The 22,078-nt window shown below is 41.0% G+C and overlaps 1 protein-coding gene across 2 annotated transcripts in view; it reads right to left on the bottom strand.

Annotated features, from left to right (window-relative positions):
* LOC106605322 (DNA nucleotidylexotransferase) overlaps positions 1–19,586 on the bottom strand; it is a 143,807-nt gene extending 124,221 nt beyond the window's left edge. For both annotated transcript variants that reach the window (XM_014200816.2, XM_014200825.2), the window contains exons 1-3: positions 19,265–19,586; positions 14,382–14,556; positions 3,678–3,785 (exon numbers count right to left, since the gene is read on the bottom strand). In XM_014200816.2, coding sequence (XP_014056291.1) covers positions 3,678–3,785; positions 14,382–14,556; positions 19,265–19,458 — 477 coding nt within the window. In that variant the 5' untranslated portion in view covers positions 19,459–19,586. The remainder of the gene's footprint in view (positions 1–3,677; positions 3,786–14,381; positions 14,557–19,264) is intronic.
* Positions 19,587–22,078: the final 2,492 nt, after the last annotated feature.

Raw genomic sequence — 22,078 nt, 5'->3', positions numbered from 1 at the left:
TTCCTCCTGCATCACAGTTTGTTGTTTATTCTTTGTTATTGCACTAATCAATAAATATGTGGAAAGAAACCGACGCTGCATTTTGGTCCGCTCCTTCTAACAGCCGTGACATCTTTGAATGCATGTCTCAGTCAGAAATCTCTCCGTCATCTACAGTTTGTCCCAAATGCTGCCGCTCGACATTTAACAGGCACCAGAAAATGTAACCATATTACACCTAGTTTAGGTTCTTTACACTGGCTACCAGTCACTTTTAGACTAGATTTTTTTTTAAACTAATCACATTTAAGACTAGGCTTGGTTTAGCCCCATCCTATATCTCTGATATTTTCTCCCTACAAGCCAGGAAACAGCCTGAGATCCTCTGGCATGGCACTGTTGACCATTCCAAAGTCTAGGTTGAAAAGGAGACTGGACATTTTCCATTAGGGCCCCTAGACTTTGGATCGTCTGCCAGAGGAGATCAGGCTTGCAGAGTCAGTGGTTCTATTTAAATCCATGCTGAAGACACACTTATGAAGATGCTTTTAATGTGTGATTCAATGTATTCACTTTTTTTTCTCATTCTTCTGCATCATGTACCTGTACCTGGATATTTTAGCCAAAAATCTGTTTTCTGTCAGTAGGCTGAAACTTGACCGCAAGTGGATCTTCCAGCTAGACAAGAACCCCAAGCACACATCAACGGTTAATTGAACATAAAATCGACATTTAGCAATGGCCATCTCAGTCTCCGGACATGAAACCCATTGCAAACCTGTGGTTTGAAATGAAGAGGGCAGTCCATAATCGCAAATGAAGGATAACATGGATATGGAAGGATTCTGTTCTCCAACTCATCAAATATTTTAGAAAAAGGCTCAGTGCCATTATCCTCACAGAGTGAGGTATTGAAAACAGGGTTGTCAATCATTTTGACCCCTACCTTTTTTGAGAAAAAAAATATTACTTGTTAAACAAATGTTTTTCATCTTTATCAATGGTGTCAATAATTTCGGACCACACTGTATATCTCCACACTTTTTAGATGTGTTCATCCTTGTAGAGAAACCTTCCAGGTGCTGTAGTTCATTCATGCTCTTTTGATATTTCACCAGACCTCCCTGGTCTTTAACCCTACTGCTCCCAGGATATTAGGATTTAGTTGAATTACTTATCCTTTCTCCACAGCCACACGTTGAACTGACATTACAGTAATTATCTCAAATAACACTTGTGAGTGATGTATGTTGAAGTGGAATAATGAGTGAAACATCAGCCTGATGAGGAGTGAAGAGAGACTGGTGATTACAGAGCTAATGCAGTGGAAAGGAACAGGGGAAGGGGAACCGAGCACCACTCCCACTCAAGTGTCTGTCTCGGTCTGTCTGTGTGGGTGTGTGTGGGTGTGTGGGTGGGTGGTATGAACATGTCGCATGAATATGTGTGCAAGTGTGAGAGTCTGCATGTGTAGTCAGTCAGGGAGAAGTGAAAGTCATTATGAAACAGATGTCTCCATATGCTCCCAGTAAGCTCTGCTTAATAAGGCTTGGAGAAACTCTTCATCACCAAGCACCAACCTCCCACACACCAAGCCCCACTGGAAGTTTGAGATCAGATCAACGGTAGTCAGAAGTTCTACAGCTGTACCATCGAGAGCATCCTGACTGGTTGCATCACCACCTGGTATGGAAAGTGTTCGGCCTCCAACCGCAAGGCACTATAGAAAGTAGTGCGTACAGCCCAGTACATCACTGGGGCCAAACATCCTGCCATCCAGGACCTCTATACCAGGCTGTGTCAGAGGAAGGCCCAAAAAATTGCCAAAGACTCCAGCCACCCTAGTCATAGACTGTTCTCTCTTCTACCGCACGGCAAGTGGTACCGGAGCACCAAGTCTAGGTTCAAAAGGCTTCTTAACAGCTTCTACCCCCAAGCCATAAGACTCCTGAACAGCTAACCAAATGGCTACCCAGACTATTTGCATTGACCCCCCCCCCCACACACACACACACACACGCACACACACACTTTTACACTGCTGATACTCTCTATGCGTAGTCACTTTACCTCTACCTACATGTACATATTACCTCAATTACCTCAACTAACCTGTGCCCCCGCACATTGACTCTGTACCGGTACCCCCTGTATATAACCTCGTTACTGTTATTTTATTGTTGCTCTTTAATTATTACAATTTTTTCTGTTTTCTTATTTTTTATTGTATACTTCAGCTTATTTAGTAAATACTTTAACACTTAGTTTTTCTTAAAACTGCATTGACGGTCAAGGGCTTGTAAGTGAGCATTTCACTGTAAGGTCTACACCTGTTGTCTTCGGCGCATGTGACAAATAAAATGTGATTTGATTTGTTTTGATACACTACGCTCCCATAGACTATCTCTCAAGTATTCCCTAACTCCAAGTAACTTTATCTTCATTTGAAGTGTTTTTGATCACCTTGGACTCTCAGCAAAACAGCCCTCACAGTGCACATAAAGACTATATTACACACTGGCAGAAAGTATTAAAAACTGGTAATGAGATTTATCTGAAAACATATTTTTAGAAAAATTGTTATTGTGTAGATAAACGTTACCGCACACAAAGCAATGGCAAGCTGCAGTGTGAAGGCTAGTTTATACTTATACGACATGTCTGTAGACAATAAGAATGCGACAAGTATCGCTGGTCATTCCAGTGGAATGTCTTTAGACCGTTGCTGCGACTGTCAGCTTCCTTGTCGCACAGACATGAAAAAAAGTATCTGCGACTGTCGCAACATCCGTTGTCGTGGCAGCCGGACTGCTACAGCAACCAGAACAAATCTTCTTGAGACAAGGAGTTCTAAAATTCACAGATAGACCTTTTATTTCATCACACTGTGGTACATTTACATTTACATTTAAGTAATTTAGCAGACGCTCTTATAGTAAGCTATTTTCTGTAATCTTGCCATTACTTTGAAAATAATTATGTTCTTGGGGTTTATTTTCCTGTAATAATGAATTAAAAAGTAGCTAAAGTTAATACGTCATCAGCTATACTCTGGTCATTATTTGAAGTGACTAGCCAGCTAGCTAGAAAACTAGCTAGCAATGAACCAAAACATTGTTTAGAAAATTGCTTTTAGTTGCCTGGCTTGCTAGGTTGACATTTACTGGATTAATTTTTAAAACGGATGGGTTTTTTGGTGTTGTCCACAGACATGCCGATCGACGGACTGTAAACCAGCCTTCACACTCCCTCACATCCTGTCTGAAAACGTGTGCCTCCAACCCCCCCCCCACTTTCCCCTGGCATTGGCCACTAGCTGCCCGATGGCCAGATGGCATAGAGACAGATCCGTCATTGTTGGTGTGAAGCTTTACATCAAGTGCCCATCTCAGTGTGCTGTGCCTAGCCTCAGGGTCAGCCCATGCCAGCCTGTGTCAATCCTCGTGGGCACCTCAGCTGTTCTGCCTTCATCATGGCCTACCTGCAGATGCTTCTCATTTGTAGGTTAATTTATCTAATTGGGGTCAGCGTCGGTGCATTGGTGTGTGAAGGAAGAAACCCCAATCAGAGCAGAACTGGTTGGGATGGATGCTTTGTGGGAGCAATGAGCGTGTAATAGCCTCACAAAGACAGAGATAGGGACATGCAATTGAGTAAGAAGGTGTGCTTGTATGGGTGTGTGTTTTGTTTTTCCTTACTGTGAATATCTTGTTGTGATTTTCCGTGGTCGTCCGCCTCTGACATGCGTATTGAGAAACATTGGCCACAGCAGTGGGTGGAGAACAGTCTGTCACTGTGGGTGTGTTCTGTATACAAAAACAAAAAAAAATGTATTTGAATTAATCGGGAAAAACTTGCTCCAGTGGGAGTGATGTTCACCAGCAATCCAATGACAAGTCACCGCATCAGCCAGAGTTTCTGGATCATACAAAATGTGACAAAAGGGGATTTCAAAAAGTTACATGAAATTGTTATGAGTTCTGAAAGCTGAACAACAATAAAGGAGGTTGAGAATGTGTCACCAAGGCAACAGTCTAATGACACTCATCATACAGTCTGGTGGCATCCAAATCCATTACTCCAGCTAACCAGTAACACAAAGAATTCTGCAAACCCATAATCCAATGTGCCTCTTGTAAATTGCTGTTTCATTTCCTAAGAAGAAATTGTCCATTTGTGATGTATCAAAAGGATTACAGATGTAATATTAATGTTCTCGCAAACAATTAGACATCTACAATGGAACATTGTGTCTGTGAAAATGACCTAGTGGTTCAGGAACACTGTGACAGAAAATAATTGTAAGGAGGTAATGCCACCATGCTGTGTTGGCGGAGATACGTTTAAAGAAAGAACAGGGGTGTTAAAAGGAAGATAAGGAAAAGGGCTTGGCATCTCTCAGGTTCTCTCACTGGATGGCTGAATAAATCAGTAAGGGATACAAAAAAAAATCATCAGTTATTCCCTAGCCAGAGGGCTCTCCTGTTCTTAAAAAAAAAAACATTGAATAGCTCTGAATATATTTCATGGCACCAGATTTTATGCCAATCAAAAGTGAAACTTACTTTCTCCTCTCTTATACAGATCAGAATGTAACATAAAAAAAAAAGTTCTGCCTTTGTGGTAGTTTTAATCCTCTGACTAACCGTTCGTGTGTGTCTACACAGACTAGTGGTATCCACACAGAGAGAGAGGTGTGTTCAGGCCGTCAACTAGGGTTAGGGGTCACAGAGGCATCCCCCCCTACGGAGGGGCACTAGCCCTAACTAAACAGAAGATTGATGACAGCCACCACACAGGGACAACAGGTGTCTCTGTGTTCACAGGACTTACACATCTCTTTCCAATCTTGCAACCATTCCCACAATCTCTCACTCACCGTCTCCTCTCTCTTTGTTCTCACCATCACCTATTTCACATCCCACTCACGCAAAACAGCCACTGTACGATGGAAAGCCGTTTTAACATATATTAATTGAATTTTTTATATCCATAATTCAATGTTGTTGTTTTTTTGATAACTACATCGGACGATACTCGTTCACTCTGCTCGTTCATGCTGCTCGTTCCGTGGGTAAGAAAATACTCCTACCATTGTCTCTCCCAAGCATCTTTGACCTGTGTTTTGGCTTACTGCCCCGCATACTGCTTGTATCTGCAACACTAACATGCGAGTTGGTAATCTCCCAGCTCGTTTAGGTAAGTGCAGCCAGGGTCCATACAGTGAGCAAGTTCTACGCTTTCTCACTGTTTATCGTGCATGTGTGATCTCAATGGTGCATGTGTGAACAAGTGTGTGTTGCTTGAGTGTGTTTGCCATTTTCACTGGCGCAGCTTGTTTTTGGGAGGTGGGGTGTCGGTTGTGTTCGCAAACTCTTTTTAGCTCACAACAAGCTTGTAGCATGGCTAACCCCATAAAACGCCGCAAAGCTCAATGCGAAAGGGGAATACGTTATCAAGCACTACACTCCATGAACTACTCGATCAACAAAAAGAGTTCTATAAAGATCTAAAAGATCTGCAGGAAAATACACTTTAAGTCCTTCCTGCAGCTCTTTATAGATTCTACACACAAAAGGGTTGATGATCTGTAATGGAATTTAAACACAGTTTGGAATTTACGCTGTCGGAGGTGGAGGAGATAAAGGTCACGAATGTCACCTGCCAGACCGCATTCAAAACCATGTCTGAGGATTTCGCAAATTTCCAAACAACACTTGACAAGCACTCTTCCCAAAGGAGACTACCTCGAAAACCGATCGAGGCGCAATAACATTTTAATCGATGGAATTGAGGATGTAAAGACCCATTAGATATTAATGAAGAGAACAATAAATATAATGATTGTGTTGATACAGATTCAAATTTCCTGAAATTTACCAGAAATTATTCTATCACTTGTGATTACTATAATGCTAAGCAATTTAACAACCTGTATAGCAGTTTATCTAATTCCAAGACAAGCTTATTTTCTAACTTTCATTTGAACGTTCGCAGTATTCTTAAAAATCGTGACCACCTTGTTCATTATCTGTCTTCTCTCAATCATTCATTTTCCTTTGTTGCCCTTTCAGAAACATGGTTAACTGAAGAGACAACCATGGTTTTATCACATCTCCTTATACATCTCCTTATAATGCTGTTCACCACTGTAGAACCTCAAGAGTAGGAGGAGGAGTGTCCATTTTTGTTCATAAACGTTTTCAATTCTTTGTAAAAGAGAACCTCGCACTTACATCTGATAACATTGATGATGAATCTCTTTTCATAGAAATTCTCTCTGGTAAATTGTTTATTGGTAGTTTCATTGATATCCTTGCATCAACTTTGGATTTGATTTATAATGAAGATAAAATGTGTTTTCTATTGGGTGATTACAACATAAAACTTATTTAAAAGTGATGAACCCCTCACTGATATCTGACTTTTTGAATACTTTATACTCCAGCTATCTGTATCCCCTCATCTATAAACCCACAAGATTGATCAGTTCATCTGCACCTTTATTAATCATATTTTTGCATATTCATTGAATAATGTGGCTAGTACAGGTACCCTTTATACTGACATTTCTGAGCACTTCCCAATGTTCCACTTATCTTTGGCAGCTGGAAATTAACATATGGGAATGATTAAAGGCAGAATATTTAACAAAAGTAATTGTGAGCACTTTAAGATGTTGATATTTTAATGGGGAAATGTTTATTACCAGACTTTTCTCACATCTTCCAATTCTGTATTTTACCACTGCTTTCCCTTAGTTAAACCACATAAGAAAGCAGCAAATGGGTTAAAAAAAAAAAATCCTCAGTAAAAAAAAAAATAGTTGTATAAAAACTTTATCACAAATCCCTCTCCCCTGAATTCCCTGAAAACTCACAGGGCTGAGCTTGCTTTATGCAGGTTTGCATCGTGTAATCCTGCCTTATCCAACTGTAGGCCTAATTAAAAGTCAGCTAGTCTATGTCAGCTATTGTGTTTATTGATTAATTCCAGTTAATCATTTTGGATTAAAAAAGTCTAGATAGCCTAGTCAGCCCAAGTTTGAATATAAACCAAATTTGATCCCCTCCACATTTTCTCACAAACAAATGGCCTATAACTAGGCCTACAGAACATTATCGCTTCGTTTACCCTGGCCAGAGGGACAGGGTGCATAGCAGGCTAGACTATGCAGCTGCTGTTGTTAGTAGCCTACAGTTGATCAGAATGAAAAAAAGTATAATTTCCATGCAATACAGCATGTCAGATCACTAATGTTTAGGTGCCTGGAGTGATGTTTCATCACGCTTGCTAAATAAATACTAGAGGAAAGTGGAGAGTGCACCTTCAGAGACCTGCACTTTCCTTGAATCTGATTGGTCAGACACACAAAGCCTGCAGCAGCACTCCAATGGGAAGAACAGAGAAATTGTGCATGAGTTCACAAATCATGAGGCAAATCGACAACAACAAAAAACATACTTTGCCCCTCTTTTTACTTATTTGTGTCGATGTACTGTATTTTATATAAAATAAATCAAAGTACGTTGAAAAGTGCTGGGGCAAATGCCGCCTGGCCACACGTTTTCCGGCAGCCCGGCCATTGTTAATACTTGGTTGAAGCACAATTGGCAGCCATTACAGGTGTGAATCATGTTGAATAAGATGAGTATTGTGTTGGCAGCATCATGTTATGGGTATGCCTGTTACCGGTAGTGGCTGTGGAGTATGTTAGGATCAACATATATATGAAAGGACCAAAGGACAGGTCAAAAGTTAGAGGAAAATCTGCCATAGTCTTCAGAAAACCTAACACTGAGATTTTTTTGAGGAACAATTACACAAATTCAAAGGTGTTGAGAATTCCTCAACGGTCTAGTTGTCACGCCCTGACCTGAGAGAGACGGTTTATTTCTCTATTTTGTTAGGTCAGGGTGTGGGGTGGGCATTCTATGTTTTGTATTTCTTTGTGTTGGGCCGAGTATGGTTCCTAATCAGAGGCAGCTGTCTATCGTTGTCTCTGATTAGTAATCATACTTAGGTAGCCTTTTCCCACCTGTGTTTTGTGGGTAGTTATTTTCTGTTTTGTATTTCGTTACCTGATGGAACTGTTTGGCTTTTCGGTTTGTTTCTTTGTTCTAGTGTTTTCATTGTTTAATAAATATAACAAACACTTCCCACGCTGCGCTTTGGTCCCCTCTCTACGACAGCTGTAAGACTAGTCATTTCAGTCCTGACCTAAATCTGCTTGAAAATCAGTGACAAGTATTGAATATTTACATTTTAGCAGACACTCTTATCCAGAGCAACTTACAGTAGTGAATGCATACATTTCATTAATTTTTTTTTTTTGTTTAATTTTTTTGTACTGGCCCCCCGTGGGAATTGAACCCACAACCCTGGTGTTGCACACACCATGCTCTACCAACTGAGCCACAGGGAAGACTATTGTTGTTGTCCATCAATGATCGCAACCAAATTTACTTAGCTTGAGTAATTTTGAAAACAATGGATACGTTGCCCTAAGAGTTGTGCAAGGTTAGTAGAATCTTATTCAAAATTATTCACAGCTGTAATGGCTGCCAAATGTGATTCCACCAATTAACTCTGGGGTGTGAAGACATACAATCAAAACACTTTATATCTTAAAATATATATATATAATTTCACTTTCAATTTGAGAATGAGGAGTAAGTTGTGTAGTTCTATAGGAAAAACAATCAAATGTAATAATTTTTTTAATAAAAATTGAGGCAACTAAATGAGAACTGTGCAAGGTGTATTTAACAGCATACAAATGTAATCCCACCCCATGAATGTCATTATCATATAATTTTTTAATATTGATAAATACTTTATGATATAAAACATTATAGTTATTGATATCAGTAAATACATTTATGGAGTGTACAAAACATTGCTCTGCTCTTTCCATGACATAGACTGACCAGGTGAATCCAGGTGAAAGCTATGATCAGGAGGAGACAGGTTAAAGGATTTTTAAACCTTGAGACAATTGAGACATGGATTGTGTATGTGTGCCATTCAGAGGGTGAATGGCACACATTCACAGATTCCCGTGTGTATCAAGAAAGGTCCACCACCAAAGGACATCCAGCCAACTTGACACAACTTTGGGAAGCATTGGAGTCAGCATGGGCCAGTATCCCGCTTCGACGTCCATGCCCAAAGGAATTGAGGCTGTTCTAAGGGCAAAAGGGGTGCAACTCAATATTAGGAAGATGTTCCTAATGTTTTCTACACTCAGTGTATGTTTCCCTACTGATATGTACCTAACGGAAATATTACATTTCAATAGTTTTTTAATAGGTAAAATTCCCCTCAGACACAGTGTGCAGGGTACAGGGTGAAATATATATGGTTGTAAAACGCATAATGTTTTTATAGTGTTAGGAAGACCCTGAGGCAAAAGTGTTAGCAAAGCCAGCTCTGAGAATATTGTCTCTCTACACAAGGCTCTTAAATAGATTTATAACTCTCTATTGGAAGCGTGGCACACGTAAATGCCATGGTGTATTGCCTTGTTCAATTTAGAATAGGGATACATCACGGGATAAGCAGTAAAAGAGGCTTGTGGTTACCTATGGAGACAGGTCGATAAACGTTAACATTGCATCATTAGCTCAGCTGCTTAATGACATAGCCACCAGAAATCTATTGATGGGCCAGATTTGAGCATTTCATATGGAATCGCACGAATGACTGCGCAGGAATGGGAAATGGGACATTTTCATATCCGTTGTTGCATATAACGTTGGCACACACTCATCATATCTTTGCATAATGTTGTCAGAAAGGCAGGCTTGCGAACCCTTTTGTGATGAGGCTGGTGGGAAGTGGAACTGGATTCAAATACTATTTGAAATATTTCAAATACTTTATTTGCTTTAGCTTGTCTGAAGTGTCAGATGGACTGGGTTTGCACATTTGGGTCTTTCTATTGGTTTCATTACTCCAGGCAAGCTCAATCCAGCCTAGCTAAAGTATTTGAAATGATTTGGAATCACATTTGTACCCAGTTATGGTAGGAAGAAGAGAAGAACCAGGCAGTATATTTCTTTATCTATTGCAGATGCCTCCACAGTGCCTTCCAGGAGAAACAAATCTGTGTTTTGGTTAGGAGCGAGCTCCGAGCCCTGATGTTACGCTGATGGGTCTATTTGACATGCGAGAGCATTATGGGGGATCCTTCTGCCGCTGTCAAGCAAACTGAAATGTCTTAATGTGAGTGGAGGCTAGAGAAAGTTAAGTGTTCTCTCTACAATTCCTCTCTTTGACACACACACACACACACACACACACACACACACACACACACACACACACACACACACACACACACACACACACACACACACACCCTACACAAAGCGCCCCCTTAAAATCTGTTAGAATTAAATATATTAACTTTAGATAAAATATAAAATCCTTATTACTCCTTTATTGAGCGTCACCAGTGACATACCGACTAATCAATTACTATATGGTAATTAGCATTATTGCAAATGTCGTTGAGAAAATTGACTCAGTAAGTTCAAGGTTGCATTTTACTATCTGTCTCTCCTTCTCAAACATCATTCTTTCATGGACTAATTCACACTACCAAGTTTACTTCAATATGATGGTTATTATATCAATCGTTGCGCATAAAAGCGTTTCCACCGCCATTTCTAGCATAAATAATTTTACTGACACAAAAAGATCCCACCTTGTTTTTTCGTTTTTTCGACATTTGGAAAGTGTGCCGACAAATTTGCTGTTTCTATCAGGCCTGTCGTGAAATGTTTTATCTGATATGTACTTTACCCGCATAAAAAGAATGTATGGAAACCTGGTTACAGAATAGGTTTTAACAGTGTAGATACTGTAGTAGGGTGGTACTTATTGTGAAGTCAGGCTACCTCGCCTCCCTGTAGCAGAGGATGCCTGAGAAAGTGGGCTTGGTGGGGTTGAGGTGTTATTCTGTGTGGAGGAGACCTCCAGACCAGGAAGATACTGTCCCTGTCATGGGAAATACTGGACAATTTGCTGAATGTAGACGTCCATTTTTGATAAATGTATAATCTCAGATAGCAGAAACAAGTCGCACGCCTAGTCTTGGGGCTGTTGCCCCAAAACTGAGTTCCAACCAAACGTAATGTATTATTTTCATTTAGAATTGCCATGGCAATGGAATAGAATGGGTAAAACTGGTTTTAAATTAACACGGGCTCTTAGCAACCAAACATAAAACATGTCTGCGCTATTCTCCGAGTCGATATTCACTAATAAGAAGGAAATCCCCTCGACCACGCACACAAATTGGGAAAACATTGTCCCCACATTGTAAAAGAGCCAACTTCATCGAACATTTTTTGTTATACAGAAATAACAAAACATGCCAAAAAGCTGCTGTGTTGTTCAATGTACACGTATGCAGGTCAAGAATCTTGACCTGTGGTTTGTAATGATCCCACATAGGGAAATATAGCCTGCAGGAAGAGCCTGGTGGCTTCAAGCTATTTATTGTGGGAGAGCGGGAAATGTGGGGACCCAGTGTCCAAATAGACTACACGTAGCTATGTGTGGAAAACATTATATCACAGGTAAGACATTTAACTTGTTTAGCATTGTCCGTTTGTAACTCCACTCACTACTTGTAGCTGTATAGTCCGATTGTTTGTGTTGTTGGTCTTGGTAGCTACCTAGCACTCACTAGCACTGTCATTAAAAGGAGGTTATCCATACAACATTATGTTTTTCTAAGTAGTCAGAATGCTCGGGAGCAGGCAATGTTGAAAAGTAATCTTTAGACATGTTGTGCTTTTCTTAAATGTTGTTTTTAATTGACTAAAACAAGCAGACAAGAAAATTGTGTTTGAAAAAGGTCAAGAGGGGTAATGGGGTAACATAGGTAAACTCAGGTTGTTTTCCCCACAGGCAGGTGGGACTGCGACGTTCTATATAATACCGGCTGGGACTATCTGATGTACACTACCGGTCAAAAGTTTTAGAACACCTACTCATACAAGGGTTTTTCTTTATATAAAAAATTAATTGTAGAATAATAGTGACGACATGAAAACTATGAAATAAAACATATGGAATCATGCAGTAACCAAAAGTATTAAACAAATCAAAATATATTTTATATTTGAGATTCTTCAAATAGCCACCCTTTGCCTTGATGACAGCTTTTCACACTCTTGGCATTCTCTCAACCAGCTTCATGAGGTAATCACCTGGAATGCATTTCAATTAACAGGTGTGCCTTCTTAAAAGATCATTTGTGGAATTTCTCTCCTTCTTAATGTGTTTGAGCCAATCAGTTGTGTTGTGACAAGGTAGGGGGGTATACAGAAGACACCAAATAGGGCTAAAAGACCAAGTCCATATTATGGCAAGAACAGCAAAAATAATCAAAGAGAAACTACAGTCCATCATTACTTTAAGATATGGAGGTCAGTCAATATGGAACATTTCAAGAACTTTGAAAGTTTCTTCAAGTGCAGTCACAAAAACAATCAAGCGCTATGATGAAGCTGTCTCACATGGACCACCACAGGAATGGAAGACCCAGAGTTACCTCCACTGCAGAGGATAAGTTGATTAGACTTAGAAGCCTCAGAAATTGCAGCCCAAATAAATGATTCATAGAGTTCAAGTGACAGACATCTCAACATCAACTGTTCAGAGGAGACTGTGTGAATCAGGCCTTCATGGTCACAAAGAAACCACTACTAAAGGACACCAATAAGAAGAAGAGACTTGCTTGGGCCAAGGAACACGAGTGGTTCTTTGCTGGTGACACTGTCTGTAATTTATTTAGAATTCAAGGCACACTTAACCAGCATGGATACCACAGCATTCTGCAGCAATATGTCATCAGTCTGGATTGAGCTTAGTGGGACTATCATTTGTTTTTCAACAGGACAATGACCCAACACACCTCCAGGCTGTGTAAGGGCTATTTTAATAAGAAGGAGAGTGATGGAGTGCTGCATCAGATAACCTGGCCTCCACAATCCCCTGACCTCAACCAAATTGAGATGGTTTGGGATGAGTTGGACCGCAGAGTGAAGGAAAAGCAGCTAACAAGTGCTCAGCATATGTGGGAACTCCTTCAAGACTGTTGGAAAAGCATTCCAGGTGAAGCTGGTTGAGAGAATGCCAAGAGTGTGTAAAGCAGTCATCAAGGCAAAGGGTGGCTATTTGAAGAATCTCATAAAAGAAATTGATTTGTTTAACACTTTTCTGCTTACTACATGATTCCATGTGTTATTTCATAGTGTTGATGTCTTCATTATTATTCTACAATGTAGAAAATAGTAAAGAAAATCAAGAAAAACCCTTGAATGAGTAGGTGTTCTAAAACATTTGACCGGTAGTGTAAGTTCATGGGCCAAGAGGCCATGATTTAGACTTGAACCCATCAACATAGCTAAAATGGACATCAACACTCCAATGCACCAATCACAGACATGTTAATAGTATTCTGTAGCAATTAAAAGGTGCACTCCAGGATATTAAGAATAACAAATTCGCAACATATTGTACAAATTATATTAAATTATATATACATGTATATATTTTGCAGGACATAACATATCTTGCTAAATGGATGACTAGTACACAAGAAACGGGGACCACCTTTTGCTAATGAGCACCACATTCAAAACTACTGGCTGAAATTATACAAACGTTTGTCAGTGCATCTTTAATAAATTCTACAGTATTACAAACAGCCCCACCAAGATGCCCATCTGCTAGCAAATGGTTTCAGTGGGGAGAGAGGCCTATATTGTCTGTGACACCTCAGACAAATTATATCTATACTGTATTTCCTTTGTTTTCCAAAATATTCTCTCTTGCACACACACACATACACACTCGCTACACACGTACACATCTCCAGGCCATCAGACTGTTAAATAGTCAACACTAACCGGCCTCCACCCAGTACCCTGCCCTGAACTTTAGTCACTGTTATTAGCCGGCCTCCACCCAGTACCCTGCCCTGAACTTTAGTCACTGTTATTAGCCGGCTACCACCCGGTACTAAACCCTGCACCTTAGAGACTGCTGCCCAATGTACATAGTCATTGAACACTGATCACTTTAATAATGTTTACTCTTTTACACATTTCATATGTATATACTGTATTCTAGTCAAGGCTCATCCTACACAACTACTAATGTACACATATTTTCTATTCATATGCTGTCCATAATGTCTATACACACCATCATATACATAGATAGTTATTATCCAGACTCCGACATTGCTCATCCTGATATTTATTCATTCCTTTATTTGTATTTTGGGGATTTGTGTGTACCACCACACACACACACACACACACACACACACACAGCGGCAAATGCCCACATACACTCACACTGACCACAGGTTCCCTCACCTGAATACGGTGCCTGGTCTCCACTCTGACAGGTCTCCCCTCCCTCATGCTGTCCGTGAACCAGGAGATGTCCAGCACAGCCAGTCTGGAGACATCCCTCAGACCATGTCCCATCAGCCACGCCCACAACACCTCAGCCTGATTGTCCTCCGCCACCACGTGAGTGACATCATCACTGCAAAAGGAATAGGAAGAAGGGGGTCACAGGTCAGTCAAATTACAATAAAACTTTACATAAAGCCTGCAGGTATAATGCCTTATGATGTGGTTACAAGTGGGGGCTACACATCACTAGCAGAGGAGTCGTCTAGTGGCTACAGAGAGCTGAGGACTAAGGAAAATGTCAGGACCGGCAAGCCAGGCGAGATATGCATTCACAATTGAGATCCATAAAGATATGCATTCACCAACAGCAGGAATGGGAAACTTAATGTTGCGAGTTAGAATAGTCGAAAACTTAAGGTGCAATTTTGGCCTCTCATGGTGAGTTCAGATTTTTTATGGCACCCACCCCATTCAAAGTTTCCCATCCCTGACTTAGAGCATCCCACAGCTCCATAGGGATCCTCACTACAGACGTGTCTGGTTTTCTGCCAGCTGGAAACCCTCTCTGTTCCACCAGTGTGTAACCACCATACCAATGAGCCAATCAAAGCACCTGTCCGTGCATGATTATCCTCCCCACGCTCCTTCTTCTCTTCCTGTCTCCTAGCTGAGGTAAAACAGCGGAACGGCTCCTTACGCCCCCCCCAGGACATCCCAACAGCCTAACAGAGCGTCACTTCAGGAGAGAGGCAAAGGCCTAATTGGCCAAATCAGCAGTGAAACTTATGCTCTGTCTGACTGCTCTGTGTACTGGCTGGTTGGTTGGTTGGCCTGCCGCTGAGACCAGGTTTAGAGAGGCTCCACAACAATAACAGCTACAGAGTGAGGCTCATCAAAGATAACACAAACAGTATGAGTGGATAGAGCATATAATCAAATTCAATGTCTTTGCGCAGGTGTGAATATGACTATATTATCACCAAACTGAAGAAGAAAAAAATTCTACACACTGCCAACATCAACATTGGAAGTTATTGTGGTGTACTGAATATTGTTATTTACAGACAAAGAAGTGGTAAAACCCTTCCTCTTAGAAAAAGGAAAAAATAAAGTGTCCTTCCGATTAAATCGCCATCTGTTGATTTTAACAAAAAAAACAGGAAGTCTTTCAAAATGTCACAATCGAGTGTGGACCGATGTAGATATTCAACCCTGTGCTTAAATTGATAGATAGGTACTGAATTTAGCCGTGGTGGATAAATAAAACAGAGTGCTCTCTCAAGGATAAAAAAGAGTGCTCTCTCATTCCCTCACTGCTCTTTTGCTCACTGCCCTCCATACAGAAACACAGCCCCTATAATCTAGGCCACAATCCTGATATTTTTCTGACTTGCGACCAGCAGTGAATGTAAAATGGCACGGCAGATAGATATGCAAATGAGCAAGCATGCCCTGCTGCACCAGATTGGAGTTCCCAGGAACAGTGGGACCCTGAGCTCCAGCGCAGTGAGCAAGGACAGGCTAAAGTCAATGGGGTTCAGATAGGGAGAGCTGACGCCTGTGCTAACTGGAGTGTACACTGCATCCTACTGCATCCCACTAGGAGATCCAAAATCAAGATTACGGAAGGTGTGTGTCGATAACAGAATTATCGACATGCCATTAATTTCACAGCAGCTAAAGCCAAAATCCCAAACTAGCTCATCACTCAACATTCCTATGATAAACTCGCAATTCTTGATAAAAACTTGATAATGCATACAGCGTTGTGTATTTGCGTTTCAGAGTTGAAATTTGAATGGTGGATTTGTGGTTAAACTGATCAGATACTTGATAAATTATAAACAAGGGTTTGTGCCTCTCATCCACCTCACAAACAGCATTCACCCGCACCAAACAATGTATGTGTGCCTGCCTGCCTGCTTGCGTGTGTGTGTGCGTGTGTGTGTGTGTATAACGTTCCAGAGAATATCTTGTTTCCAGAGAATATCTTGTTTGTGTAAGGCTGTGTTAGGGAGGTGTTATCAAAACTGCAGCTGATATCAAATTGTCTGCTAGGCAGAATGTCAGTTCGAGGCGCACACACGGCCTATTTCCTGTGGTTGGTTTCAAACAATTGTATCAAGCCAAGTGTAACCGTAGAGGCGCTCAAGCTGTGTTTCTGGGAATGCTGCCATCATCCCCAGCCTGGTGCGATGCGGCGCTGGCAGCAGCTCTGTTCTACAGCCTCCCAGTTCGGCTACTCCCACTGGTGCCCATCAGGCAGACCTACACAGCTCTATCTGCCTGGCTGGGCTTGAACAGCTCAGTATCGCTAGCTACCGCTGCCACCCAGCTATGGCACAATGGATCATTAAATTAACCTGTGGCTGGCTGCTGGCTCCACGTCAATTCAGCAAGCCATGACACCCACCATCTCAGATTTTTCTGAAATCGTTTCTGTAGTGAGGAAGAGATAAGTTAAGCATTCCCGGAAGCATTATTTTCTTGAAATATAATTTGATCTCTGAGAAATTAAGCTAATTGATCTCACCCAAATTGTCAATTTTACATTTATAGGATTCATATACATAGCATTTGGAAAGTATTTAGACCCCTTGACTTTTTCCAAATTTTGTTAAATTACAGCCTTATTCTAAAATGGATTAAGTTGCCCCCCCCCAAATCTACACACAACATCCCATAATGACAAAGCAAAAACAGGTTTTTAGACATTTTTGCAAATGTATTAAAAATGTTAAACGGAAGTAGTATTCAGACCCTTTACTCAGTACTTCTTGAGTCTTCTTGGGTAAAACGCTACAAGCTTGGTACACCTGAGTTTCTCCCATTCTTCTCTGCAGATCCTCTCAAACTCTGTCAGGTTTGATGGGGAGCATCGCTACACAGCTATTTTCAGGTCTCGCCTGGTTCAGGTCCGGGCTCTGGCTGGGCCACTCAAGGACATTCAGAGACTTGTCCCGAAGCCATTTCTGCATTGTCTTGGCTGTTTGCTTAGGGTCGTTGTCCTGTTGGAAGGAAAGCCTTTTCCCCAGTCTGAGGTCCTGAGCACTCTGGAGTAGGTTTTCATCAAGGATCTCTCTGTACAGTACTTTGCTCCATTTATCTTTCCTTCGATTATGACTAGTCTCCCAGTCCCTGCCGCTGTAAATGATCCCCAAGCATGATGCTGCCACCACCATGCTTCACCGTAGAGATGGTGCCAGGTTTCCTCCAGACGTGACACTTGGCATTCAGGCCAAAGAGTTCAATCTTGGTTTCTTGTCTCTCATGGTCTCAGAGTCCTTTAGGCAAATTCCAAGTGGGCAATCATGTGCCTTTTACTGAGGAGTGGCTTCCGTCTGGCCACTCTACCATTAAGTCCTGATTGGTTGAGTGCAACAGAGATGGTTGTCCTTCTGGAAGGTTCTCCCATCTCCACAGAGGAACTCTAGAGCTCTGTCAGAGTGACCACCGGATTCTTGGTCACCTCCCTGACCAAGGCCCTTTCCCCCCGATTGCTCAGTTTGGCCGGGCGGACAGTTCTATAAAGAGTCTTGGCAGTTCCAAACTTCTTCCATTTAAGAATGATGGAGGCCACTGTGTTTTTGGGGACCTTCAATGCTGCAGAAATGTTTTGGTACCCTTCCCCAGATCTGTTCCTCGACACAATCCTGTCTCGGAGCTCTACGGAAAATTCCTTCGACCTCATGGCTTGGTTTTTGCTCTGTCAAGCACTGTCAGCTGTGGGACCTTATATAGACAGATGTGTCTTTCCCAATCATGTCCAATCAATTGAATTTACAACCAAGTTGTAGAAACAGGATGCACCTGAGCTCAATTTCGAGTCTTAAAGCAAAGGGTCTGAATACTTATGGAAATAAGGTATTTATGGTTTTTTTTTTACTGTTTTTGCTTTGTCATTATGGCTTATTGTGTGTAAATTGATGAGGAATATTTTTTATTTAATCCATTTTAGATTAAAGCTGTAACGTAACAAAATGTGGAAAAAGCCAAGGGGTCTGAATACTTTCCGAATGCACTGTAATATTTAATAATTATAGTACCTAACATCCGATTTGGACCAAAAAATGTTCTTACACAAATGAGGTTTCCATCCAACATTTGCATGTGAGTACAACATTTTCACAACAGGCCTGATGGAAACAGCAAGTTAGTCGGTAAACTTTCCAAATGTCGACAAAACAAAATATGGTAGACAAGGTGGGATCATTTTCTGTCTGTAAAACTAATTATGCAGTTCAGGCTGTAACAAAATAATGTGGAATAAGTGATTGGTGTGGGTTGTGGTGGGTCTGTTTGTGGCTTTTGACCATTTCTTTGGATTCCTCATGTCTAACTCATTGTTTGGTCCAAATCGGATGTTAGGTAATATATTTATTCAATATTATATGAATGCTATAAATTAAAATAGCCAATTTGGGTGCAATCAATTGGGTTAATTTCTTAGAGATGTAATTATATTTCAACCAAATAATGTTACAGGAATGCTAATCTTATCGGTTTCTAACAACAGAAACAATTTCAGAACAATCTGAGATGGTGGGTGTCGAAATTGTGTCTTTATTGTGCTTTTTAAGGTGGAACAACCCTGCTCTGTTATACAGGCTCTTGTGTGGTGGCTAGTGGGCGATTCCTTCTTAATACACAATGTCATTACTTGGAACCAAGAAACTTCAAACAATCAGACATAGAGCAACAACATTATGACCAGGAGGTTATGGAAAAATATCACATAGGACCTATCATAACACAATCAATACCTTCATTTGACCGTTAAACAAGGAAACCAAAAAAATGTATTTGACTTGAGAATTACAGTGTGCTGGTTGGCCTACCTGAGGACATCTTCCACCCTAAAGCCTTTTGATCTGGCCAGGCTGGTCAGAAAGTTCCTTCTACTGCTGCCCATCTTCCTCTCCACCAGATACAGCGTCACCTCCTTGAACTTGACCTCTACCTGACCCTGAGCACCAGCCTCAACTGGCCTCTTCCTCTTTTTCACACGCGCTAGCATGCCAGCATGGTTCATCTCTTTGGGATGAGCTTCAGAAAGTGGAGCACTTAAACTTGAAACTCGTTTTGCTTTCTCAAAAGGTCTGTATTGTGTGCCTCGCACCTCTTGCCTCTAGGAAAATGCTTGGTTTGGTGATGCCACAGTTGTTGGTCTCTTATTTGTCAACACAAGGATAAACTGGCAGTTGGAATGAGGTCTGTGAGGGGCTGACAGACAGGAAGCCTCTGGCAAAGCAACAGGTGTTTATGATTTGGATTTTATTAGGCAGAGATCAACTGCCGCAATCAAACAATGACAAAGGGGAAAAAAACATAAATAACTTATGGTAGACCTATTAGAGAGACTTCGTGAATCCACATAGAATGGATTGAAAATGTATCTACATAGAATCTAATGAGGAAAAGCAAAGCCATGTTAACAATACCAATGAAACTGGGCCCAGAAAAAAAATACATTTAGATTATTATTAAATCGGGATGATTCTGGATTGCAGGTTAGAGCAAAACCTTTTTCCAGGGGTCAATGATTAGGACTATTTTGTCCATATTGGGGGATGTGCATATGGTGGTCAGTTTTGAAACATTATTAGGTCAGTAAAGTATAAGCATAATTTTACGCTGTTTCTCAATTCCTCAGATAAGACACTAGAATGGACTGAAATCATTTTGTAACTTGAGTCTTTGAATGGATGTTCAAGTTGCTGTCCAAGGATATAAAAAACACTCAAAAAGGTCATCCCAAGGCAATTCCAAGTAAATGTCCATAATCCAAGAGAAATCTAATTGGTCTAATGGCAATGGATGGCTCTGAACTATTCAATGTCTGTTTTCCAACAAAAGAGTGTGAGAAACAGAGAAGAGAGGCCTGGGGTGTATTCATTCCGCCAATTCTGTTGCAAAACGTTTCTTAAATGGAACAAAACGGGGAGGGACCTCAGAGAAGAGAGGCCTGGGGTGTATTCATTCCGCCAATTCTGTTGCAAAACATTTCTTAAATGGAACAAAACGGGGAGGGACCTCAGAGAAGAGAGGCCTGGGGTGTATTCATTCCGCCAATTCTGTTGCAAAGCGTTTCTTAAATGGAACAAAACGGGGAGGGACCTACCTGAATTTGTCCAATAGAAACCTTTGGCGGAATAAATACATTCCAGAAATCTTTGTAGCAAACAATGGCCGTGTTCGCTTGCTCAGTCGGTGAATTGTACATTCGCAGTTGCCTCTCCCACGCATGCCTGCCTTACCTGGGAAAACTTTAGACCACAGGAGGTTGATGGCACCTTAATTGGGGAGAACGGGCTCGTGGTAATGGCTGGAATGGAATAAGTGGAATGGTATCAAATATATCAAACATGGTTTCTATGTGTTTGATGCCATACCATTTGCTCCATTCCAGCCATTATTAGGAGCCGTCCTCCCCTCAGCAGACACCACAGCTTTTGACATTCCTGTTTTTCTACAGTCAAAAGACTACAGTAGCCACAATTCTGTTGACAACCAAAGCAGACAGGGCTGCAGTTATTTAACATAGAAGTCAACCTATTTCCTGTAGTTTCAAAGTGATTAAACATTTTGTTAAATGTAATAAAGTAAAATGTTTTATTTCTACTTCAAAATGGAGCAGACTTTGTTAACCTGTTGAGGGTAGGGGGCAGTATTTGCACGGCCGGATAAAAAACGTACCCGATTTAATCTGGTTATTACTACTGCCCAGAAACTACAATATGCATATAATTATTGGCTTTGGATAGAAAACACCCTAAAGTTTCTAAAACTGTTTGAATGGTGTCTGTGAGTATAACAGAACTCATATGGCAGGCAAAAACCTGAGAGGATTCTGAACAGGAAGTGGCCTGTCTGACAAGTTGTTGTTCATCTTGGCTCTTTTTATTGAAGACTGAGGATCTTTGCTGTAACGTGACACTTCCTACGGCTCCCATAGGCTCTCAGAGCCCGGGAAAAAGCTGAATGATATCGAGGCAGCCTCTGGCTGAAACACATTATCGCTTTTGGCAAGTGGCCGATCAGAGGACAATGGGCTTAGGCGCGTGCCCGAGTCGACCCCATGCTTTATTTTCTTTCATCTGTTTACCTAAATGCAGATTCCCGGTCAGAATATTATCGCTTTTTTACGAGAAAAATGGCATAAAAATGGATTTTAAACAGCGGTTGACATGCTTCGAAGTACGGTAATGGAATATTTAGACATTTTTTGTCACGAAATGCGCCATGCTCGTCACCCTTCTTTACCCTTTCGGATAGTGTCTTGAACGCACGAACAAAACGCCGCTATTTGGATATAACAATGGATTATTTGGGACCAAACCAACATTTGTTATTGAAGTAGAAGTACTGGGAGTGCATTCTGACGAAGAACACCAAAGGTAATAACATTTTTCTTATAGTAAATCTGACTTTGGTGAGTGCTAAACATGCTGGGTGTCTAAATAGCTAGCCTTGTGATGCCGGGCTATCTACTTAGAGTATTGCTGTAACGGCTGTCTTCTGAAATGAACCAAGGCGCAGCAGGTCATTATACTCATTTTTTAATTGCCCAACAAAAGGAGTAAAGCATCCACAGGAAACAATAAACGTGACAGCAGCAACAGTTTGCAGGCTAAAAAACGCAGTGCAAAACA

The sequence above is a fragment of the Salmo salar genome, chromosome ssa01, assembly GCF_905237065.1.
Source record: "Salmo salar chromosome ssa01, Ssal_v3.1, whole genome shotgun sequence".
NCBI classification, from domain to species: domain Eukaryota; kingdom Metazoa; phylum Chordata; class Actinopteri; order Salmoniformes; family Salmonidae; genus Salmo; species Salmo salar.
Note: the sequence above shows the minus strand (reverse complement) of the source record. Positions and strands in the feature narration are given on the sequence as shown.